This window comes from Chiloscyllium plagiosum, chromosome 16 (genome assembly GCF_004010195.1).
Source record: "Chiloscyllium plagiosum isolate BGI_BamShark_2017 chromosome 16, ASM401019v2, whole genome shotgun sequence".
Lineage (NCBI taxonomy): Eukaryota > Metazoa > Chordata > Chondrichthyes > Orectolobiformes > Hemiscylliidae > Chiloscyllium > Chiloscyllium plagiosum.
Genome location: NC_057725.1, coordinates 63,495,898 through 63,505,622, shown reverse-complemented (window position 1 = coordinate 63,505,622; position 9,725 = coordinate 63,495,898). Strand labels below are relative to the sequence as shown.

The following is a 9,725-nucleotide window of genomic DNA, read 5'->3' as shown; positions in this document are numbered from 1 at the left end:
GACAACAAAGCCTTACATCCTTATCCCAAGGGTTTGACTGATGTTATGTACCAGGTTATGTCAGGCATGTTCCCTGAACGTGTGAATTGCTTGTTCCATTTCTCTGTGCTACTGTTACTGTGCCAATCCGTGCCACACACAGATGTTACTCCGAGGTACTGGCCCAACCTAGGATTGATTTGAAGATTAGGGACAATGGGAGAATTGGGTGACCAAAACTGGGAGATGGCAGTAAGGGACTCATTCTGCATGGAAATATTTATCTCTGTTTTGTGACATTACATATGGATACAGGGACCAGGATGTGACTTCCTATCGTAGTTATAACTCATTGGGTTAGTAGTAAAACCTCAGCCTCCCAATGGGGTAAAGATCACATCCCATTCACTAATTGTGGACACCATCTTGCCCAGAGCAAACCCACACAGACACGGGGAGAATGTGCAAACTCCACACAGGCAGTCTCCTGAGGCTGGAATCGAACTCAGATTCCTGGTGCTGTGAGACAGCAGTGCTAACCACTGAGCCACCGTGCCACCACCCAACATGTGAGCTGCTGTAAGTGAGTTCGAGCCAGGCAATAAAGCAACTGCCACAATGCAGGAAATTAGCATTGGCCTAGAATAGATTGCAGACAATGTCAACAACTAACAAAATAGTACGCGTACGGAAACACATGGAACAACTGAGGATTGAAGCAGGCGTTGAGAGAATCAAGGTATCCAAAGCTGCTTTAAACCTTATGAATTACTGGGAGCAGCATGTCCGAAGTGACCCACTGATTCTTGGAGTTCTGACTTTGGAGAATCCTTTCAAGGAAAAGAAATCCTGCATCATCCTCTAGCTTTGCCCCCAGATGGATGAAGCACAGCACATTAGTGATTACCAACAGCAAGAAATATTCAAGTCAATGAATACAGATATCTAAATAGAAAATGTATTTTTTTAAAATTAGTGGTTGCAAATCTAGTAAAGGGGGTTTAGAAATTTCAGCCAATGAGAATTTATGTCACCAGACCAAGCAATGGAGGGCTTTTAAAGACGAGCATTTTGTTATTGGTGTGCTTCCTAATGTGGAGAAAGAGAGGACTGCAGGTGCTGGAGATCGGAGTCGAGAGAGTGGTGCTGGAAAAGCACAGCAGGTCAGGCAGCATCCGAGGAGCAGGAGAATCGACATTTTGGACATAAGCCCTTCATCAGGAAAGGGTTCTTGCCCGAAACGTTGACTCTGCTGCTCCTCGGATGCTGCCTGATGTGCTGTGCTTTTCCAGCACCATACTCTCGACCTCAGTTGGTAATGTTATTGCTTTTGTTTGGTGAGGCTGGGGCAATGGGGTGAAGTGGAAGAAGAGGATCTGTCGAGCTATACCCATATGAATGGAATTGTTTTGTGTGAACTCCATTTGGTACTAACGTTTGGAGTACTTAACACAGAGTGAAGTACTTTCAAACTGAGATAAGAAGGGGTTTTTCCAGCCAGACAGTAGTTTAAACTGTGGAACCCATTGCCACAGAAGGTTGTGAAGGCCAAGTCATTGAGTGTATTTAGGTCAGAAATCGATAGGTTTGTGATTGGGAAGGGTTTTGGGGAGACAGATCGTCTCACTAATTGTGATGTTGGAATAAATGTTGTCCCCCTGCCTAATCTTTTTGGGAACAGAACTTCTATCTTCTGAACTGCTGCGTTGCCATAAGAGTAAAGTCACCAATGTCCAATCAGACCACAGGCCTGCTCTCTCATTCAAGAGAGAGAGAAAACCTGGTGGTGTTTCAACCTGAGGGTCACCGCACTTCAGGCAAGGGGAGAGCTCTTCACGGTAACCTCAGCCAGTGCAGGAATTGAACCCATACTGTTCTGTGTCACAAACCAACCTTCCAAGCTAACCTGCCCCCATAGGTACATACAGTGACATGTCAACTTACAGAACAGTGGCTCAGACTGCTTTTACATCGGGTTTCATGTTACATGGGAAATTCTTGAAAATTCATTTTCAAGGGGAAACTGGTGGTGGTGTCAACAAGTTAGTTGAGAGCCAATGCACCCGGCCCAACGCTCCATCTCATAAAGGGCCTTTCTCAGAGTATTACTGCTCCCAGTCACTGTCAGATTGGCCAAGGTATCACTACTCCCACACTCTTTCAGCTGGGATTGAAAGTGGGGTGGAGGCTGGGTGCGGTCTACGTTGCTTCTGTATGGAATGCCCGATCAAAGAAAATACCCTGTCACACTTATTTCCCAGGATTTAGGATCCCATGGCCTGAAGGACAGCCAAGGGCAGAGGCATTGCTGGCAGTGCCACCAGGAGCAATGGCTGTTGTTGGAAATAATTCAAGGTCTTCATCAGGGTTTATCGCTGCATTCCTGAGCACAGGGGAATGGAGGGTGGGTTGTGGTCGCAGGAAGAGTTTGAAGGGTGTTGGGGGATGGCGGAGGGCGTAACTCAGAGGCAGAGAGGGTTTAAGCTATAGGGAGAAGGTGAACAGGCTGGGGCTGTTTTCTCTGGAAAGTCAGAGGCTGAGGGGTGACCTTACAGAGGTTTATAAAATCATGAGGGGCATGGATAGGGTAAATAGAGAAAGTCTTACCCCCGGGGTGGGGGAGGAGACCAGAACAAGACAGCTTAGCTTTACGGTGAGAGGGGAAAGATTTAATAGGGACCTAAGGGCAACGTTTTCACGCAGAGGATGGTGCATGTATGGAATGAGCTGCCAGAGGAAGTTGTGGAGGCTGGAACCATTACAGTATTTAAAATACATCTGGATGGGTGTATGAACAGGAAGGGTTGAGAGGGATATAGGCCAAGTTTGGAAAAATGGGACTAGATTCATTCAGAATATCTGGTTGGCATGGACGAGTTGGACCGAATGGTCTGTTTACATGCTGTGTATCTCTGTGACAGCCATACGCCAACCCAACCATCCAATACTGGGCCCCTCCACTGGATACAGACTGGCTGACAATGAGGGACACCTCCTGGTAGGACATTAATGTGTGGGAGTTGGGATGAGAGAGTCAGTGAGTCCCATTCACTCCAGTAGGCACCATTGGATATTCCAGTCAATTCAGGGACAGTTGCAGTCAGTGACTGATTAATAAACCAATCTGACATGTGACCGAATGTGGGTGAAGTTTTACTAGCAGCACTTTCCAACTTAGATTCCATTGTAGGGGCTTCCCCTCCTCTCAGCTGACTGACATGTAGCTCCAGGGATGACCACTATCGTTACCATTGTGATGAACTGGATTAAAATCTACTGGATCATCCTGTCCTCTGCTGATGATCCAGCAATTACTGACCCAGTCACTCTCAGTTTATTGATCAGACAATATCGTCCATTAGGGAAGTGACTACCCTCCCTTATTGTCAGCTTGAAGGTCAGGGAGTTAGTGTTCCCAGACAGAATTAGTTTTTTGATCCAACAAGTACCACTCCGAGACACTGTCAGGATATTGATCCTGTCCCCACTGACTTGCAGCACATTGTTCCTCAGTGAATTAGTGACTGCTTATTAGTGACCGGAGAGTTGCTACCCTGAGTCACTATCAGTTTATAAGTAGTCAGGGAATGAAGGACGCCAGTCACAAGACTCCATTGATGATATATTTACTGTTCAGTGATTCTGTTTGCCTGCTACTGAGTGCCAGCAACAACTAATAATCTCTGATCAATAGACTTTTGTACAGACTTCAGTCACTGTCAGGTTATTGATCAGAATTCCAATGTCTGGTCACTGTGAGTCTATTGATCACAGAGTCACTGAGCCCAGTCGTTGTTTGTGTATTGACCAGAGAGTAATGCTCCGCCCTCCCCAGAATCTTCAATCACTTGATTAGGGAACCACTGCCTCAGTTTTGCCAGTTTATTGCCTCGGGACACTATTTTGCCAGTCATTGTCAATGTATTGATCAGGGAGTTCCTGCTCTCTGTCAGTTTATTGACCAGGAAGTTGCCAGCCCAGTCACTACCAGTCTATTAATGATCAGGGGAATCACAGCCCCAGTTACTGGAAATTTGCTGGCCAGGAAAATAATACTGGAGAAAGTGAGGACTGCAGATGCTGGAGCTCAGAGTCAAGAGTGTGTTGCTGGAAAAGCACAGTAGGTCAGGCAGCATCCGAGGAGCAGGAGAATTGATGGTTCGGGCATTAGCCCTTAATCAAGCCTCTCCTGAAGAAGGGCTTACGCCCGTAACGTCGATTCTCTTGCTCCTTGGATGCTGCCTGATCTGCTGTGCTTTTCCAGCATCACACTCCTGACTCAGGAAAATACTACCCCCACTCACTGTGAATCCATTGTTGATCAGGGAATTATTACCACCAGATATTGCTAGTCGTTTGATGAAATGAATCACCAAGTCCAGTCTTCGTCAGCCCATTAGTTATGGAGTTCCTATCCCTGTGACTTTTAATCCATTGAAGGCCAAGTGATTATTGTCCACTGTCAGTGACAGTCTCGATATAAAGGGCATGACCATTGTGCCATTCAATATCAGTCTATTGATTAGGAGTATATGACGTCCAGTCACTGCCATATTGTCAGTGAATTACCAGCCTCAGTCACATTCAGTACAATGATTAGCACTTCACCTACATCCATGTTTCACCATGGGCTCTAGCACAAGGAAGTTAGAGCTTAGCCCGCAGAGTATCGACTGTGATTGTGAAGTCACAGTTGGGTTTATCTAAAATATTCATTCCAGCATTGATGGATGGCGTAGTCATCCTGAAGACGTTGTGGCTGAAGAGCATTTGTCTGTTCAGTTCTCGAAGAGCTTTCCATGACGGTTATCATAATACCAGCTCTCTCAGGATTGTCTTCCAACCACATGTCCCTTATCTTTGGGGTTTTGATGTCAGCCTGGAGTGTGTTCTGACCTTGAGTTATTCTGCCAGGCAAACGATCATGGTTCCAGGGAGGTCTCATTGCTCTTAAGCCAGTCCTGCTGACACCAATAGTCTCTGTGCTAGCTGCTTTTACTCCATCGCACTATTCCGGAATTGAGTTGGATGCTTGAAGATTTCCCAGAGCTGCATTTGGAATTGTTCTCATTGCTCAGCTGCTTTGGGGCTTGGAAACTGGTGTTCTGGAACCTTGGTCCTTGCAATGTCTTTGTGCTCGGTGCAAATTTATTACTGATTGAACACATGGATGGTCTGTTGAGGTAGATATCAACGGCCCTGCATGGATTGAGTGATACAGACATCATTTAGGTCTTTAACCTGAACAATGGTATTATCAAAGAGGTGCCTGTGCTTTGATCTAGACCAAACCACAGGAGGTGTATGTCTTTTGGACTGAATGTGGTGCTTGTTATCAAGTGACCACACTGAGTATGCAATTTGCGTTGGCTTTTCCAATGTCAATCTTTCCAGCGGTCTCTCTCTCCAGAGACCGGAGTCACTTCCAATTTAGGATTTTTGGCCATCTCTTTCAAATGAGAATAATGGTCTTCAATGAAATGGGAAATGGCTGATATGGCCAAATGGAGGTCAGCAGACTTTATACCACATAGGGCACTTGTTGACATGTGGGAAGCCCCCTCATGTCTTCATCGCTCAGGCCACGTCTTCTTCATTTCGTGCTCGCACTTTTCCTCTTCCTATGTCATTGTCAGCTCTTGAAATGTCAGGATTGTTCCCACGGACACTGCCTTCCTCTGGTTCAGTCCAGAGCAATGGTCACCCAGGAATTCATGTCAATGTTGCATTTCATCATGGTGGCTGTCCGTCACTTTGTTCTTTTGGGGTGACAGTGAGAATTTCATTATAATCTGAAATATAATAAAAATCTTCCTTTGCACCTTCATTGGAATCAGAGTCCAAGGTGTGAAGGAAGATTTTTATTTTATTTGGACTAAAGTGAAGATGTTGAAGGAGTGGCATAAGGGTTTTGGCTGAGATGGAGGGGTTGTCTCATGATCCTTTCACAATCGGGAAGTTTTGGCAATCCATCCAAGGCCCTATTCTAGTTGGCAAAGCTGGTGTTGTCAAGGGTGACTGCCAGCCTTTACTCTTCCATAGATACAGTTGGATCAGCCATGATCCTATTGAATGGTGGAATAGACTTGAGGGGCCAGATGGCCTACTCCTGTTCCAAACTTGCAAATTTCTAAGGTGGTACAATATTGCCTCCCTCCTCGTTTGTTTCTTCAGCTGCCTCTGCCCAGGAAGGAGGGTCTCACTAAGACTGGTGACAGGAAACCCTTGAATAGCTGACCTACTGTAGCTGAGGTAATCCTTCCAGGGGACACAGTATGACTTCAAATTTTCAAGAGGAGCCTCAGCCATGCCTTTGTGGCCCAGACAAAAATGCAAGAAAAATTGCTAAGGCTTCATTATATCCATTCATCGACCTGACCAAAACACTTGACTCAGTACATTGTGACGTGCAGTTTCGAGGGAGAAGGCATCAACACTTGCACATGAAATGTGTCACCTGTAAAAATGGTGTGGATTTTGAGAGCTGCCTGAGAGCTAATTACTGTAAATAAAAATCAAAGCGTAGTTTAAGAATGCACTCTGCAAATTTTGTGCGACTGATCAGTCAGAATGGCTTTGAAATGTTCAGTCCCTGCTCCTGTGGAGAGGAAAGATGGCATCAGTTAGAATTGGATTCTCTTCCAGTCTCAATGAGAAAAATTATGAGATAGCCACCACATTAATCGAAGCAACCTGAACAAATCTGTTCTGTTAAGTGTTGGAAGAGGGTTGCTGCAAGTTGCATGGAACCCCAGGCCTCATTGAGAACCAGAAGAGCTAAAGAAATAATGAGGGTCTTGAAAACCCATTTGAACTCTCTATTAACATAATGAATGGAGCAATATGTGTTTAACAGAGCTCAGAAAGAGAGGGAGAGCATTGATAAATGTGACTACATTGAGATGTCTCTCTGAATCTTGTGAATCTGGGCAATTGAAATTTACCTTTGGTTGGTCGGGTTATCTTCAACATTAAAGATCCTGCAGTGAAAGTTTGTCCGCTGAGAGAAAAGACATATACTCTTGGATAGCTATTGGTGGACAGCAGCTTTGAGGTTGTCAATTATCAGCTAGACCATATTACTGACAGAATGGATGAGGCTTTATATTGAGAGACAGTCCAGTTCTAACAAGAGCAACACAATGGAATAAAAATAAATGTTTCTAGAAGGGCCAATAGCAAGGTCAGGCCCAGATTACAGGTTGTACGTATTGCAGAAAACACCATATGAGAACAAGGACACATGTTCAGCATGAGGGAGGCAATGTTCTAACTGCAAGAAGCTGAGTCACTTTGCAGTATAGCATTTAAAAAGATATTCAGAAGTATAGACAGTGTAGGAGGTTGTTTTAAAAGAAAATTAGGAGGACCAAGAGGGACTATGAAATACCTTATATAGATGGGATCAAGGAAAACCCTAAGGCTATTAATAAGTATATTAAGGATAAGAGGATTACCAGGTTAAGAGTGGGACTATTAGAGACTAAAGGGGCATCCTGTGTTTGGAGCCAGTGGACATGGGTGAGGGTTGTAAATGAATATTCCTCACAGAGGACTAAGACATTGTAACTGGGGATCTCAATTGGGATGATGAGGTTCTAGAACATGTTAAGATTAATAAGGAGGAGGTATCCGATGTTTTAGTCAGCAAAAAGGTACATAAATTCCCAGGGCCTGATGTGATGTAGCCCAGGTTGCTATGATAGACAATGGAGGAGATTGTTGGGGCTTTGGTGGATATATTTAAAACTTGGCTGACCACAGGTGAAGTGCCAGATGACTGGAGGATATCTGTTCAAAGATAGGCCAGGTAATGACAGACCAGTCAGTCTAACGTCAGTGCAAAGGAAATCATTGGGAAAGATTCTGAGGAACAGGGTTAATAATACAGAGATTGGTCAGAGTTACTCAGCATGGATTTATTAGTGGGAGATGCTGTCCGACTAATTTAATGGAGGTTTTTGAAAGGGTCACTCAATATATTGATGAGGGTAGTGCAGTTAATGTGGTCTCCATGGACTTCAGTAAGGCCTTTGACAGGTTCCCATATGGAAGGCTGGTCCAAAGGTAAGAGCCCATGGAATCCAAGGCAGGTTGGAAAACTGGATCCAAAATCGGCTTACAGATAGGAGGGCGAAGGGTGATGGTGGAGGTTTACTTTTGTGACTGGAAGCGTGTGACTAGTGGTACACCACAGAGATTGGTGCTGGGACCCTTACTGCTTGTTATTTACATTAACAACGTGAATGCAGAGGTATGTTTGCAGATGACACCAAAATGGTTGACAGGAGGATGGACTCAGACTAAAGTCTGACATTGATCAGCTGGTAAATTGGACAGAGCAATGGCAGAGAGAATTTAATCCCAATAAGTGTGAGGCAATGCATTTTGTGATGTCCAATGAGGAAAGTATATACACAATGAATGGTATGTCCCTGGAAGTATTGACAAACAAAGGGACCTTGGTGTACAAAGCCATAGACCCCTGAAAGTGTCAGCACAGGTAGACAGGGCGGTGAAGAAGGTATTTGAGATGCTTGCTTTCATTAGCTGGGGTCTAGAATATAGGAGCAAGGAAGTCTTGTTACAACCTTATAAAACATTGGTTAGGCCACAGATGGAATACTATGTGCAATTTGGGAGGGTGTTATTGCACTGAAAACGGTGCAAAGCAGATTTCCCAGGATGTTGCCTGGGATGGAAAGTTTCAGTTATGAAGAGAGACTGGATAGGCTGGGTTTGTTTTCCCTGGAGCAGAGAGGGCTGAGGGGTGGGGAGTTGGGGAGTGATCTGATTTACAAATTGAGAGGTATAGACAGAGTAGGCCATGAGAATCTCTTCCCCAAGGCTTCCATGTCTAGTACTAGACTAGCAGCATGGTAGCTGGGAAACAACCTGGACAGTTGAGGTTAGGCAGATCTTAATAAAGCTTCAACGTGAGATCTCACTACTCTGTACTAACCATGGTAGAAATATGGCCACAAATTGCCAAGATTTTATTAACCTTGTTGCAAAAGGGATACTGGCAAACAAAGCTGGTTGGAACTCGCTAATAAATTTTTTTTATTTCAAAAATATACTTTATTCATAAAAATATTTTGATGATCTGTACAATTGGTCATGCCATACATACATAAACATTCCATTTCTTTTCATACAAAGATCGAGTAATCATTCATATATACAGGTCTGTACATTGACCATGCATATAGTTAGCTGATGCGTCTGCGGAGGCCACTTACTGCGTGGGCCCCCTGTTCTTTGGCAGGCAGACATTACACGGTGGTCTTTCCCCACCGCGCCTTGGCGGCAGCTGCAAGCTTCAGCGCATCCCTCAACACGTAGTCCTGGACCTTGGAATGTGCTAGTCCACAACTCTCAGTCAGGGTCAACTCCTTCAGCTGGAAGATCAACAGGTTTCGGACCGCCCAGAGAGCATCCTTCATCGAGTTGATGATCCTCCAGGCACAGTTAATGTTCATCTTGGTGAGCGTCCCGGGGAACAGACCGTAGTGCACGGAGTCCCACGTCATGGAGCTGCTCGGGATGAACCTCGACAAACACCACTGCATTCCTCTCCAGTCTTCCTTTGCGTAGGCACATTCCAGAAGGAGGTGTGTGACAGTCTCGACCCCTCCGCAGCTGCTTTGAGGGTCCGGGCGTGCATAAAGGCAGAGCCCTTCTCACCACCAGCCAAGGCATGTCTTGGTGCTTGTTGGAAAGTTCTGGGATTTCAAGGACACTAC

The 9,725-nt window shown here is 45.0% G+C and overlaps 1 protein-coding gene across 1 annotated transcript; it reads left to right on the top strand.

Moving 5' to 3' along the window:
* Positions 1-637: 637 nt before the first annotated feature.
* Positions 638-844, top strand: LOC122558062 (guanine nucleotide-binding protein G(I)/G(S)/G(O) subunit gamma-7-like). The gene has a single exon (XM_043706386.1). The coding sequence runs from the start codon at positions 638-640 to the stop codon at positions 842-844; it is 207 nt and encodes a 68-aa protein (XP_043562321.1).
* The last annotated feature ends 8,881 nt before the right edge of the window (positions 845-9,725 follow it).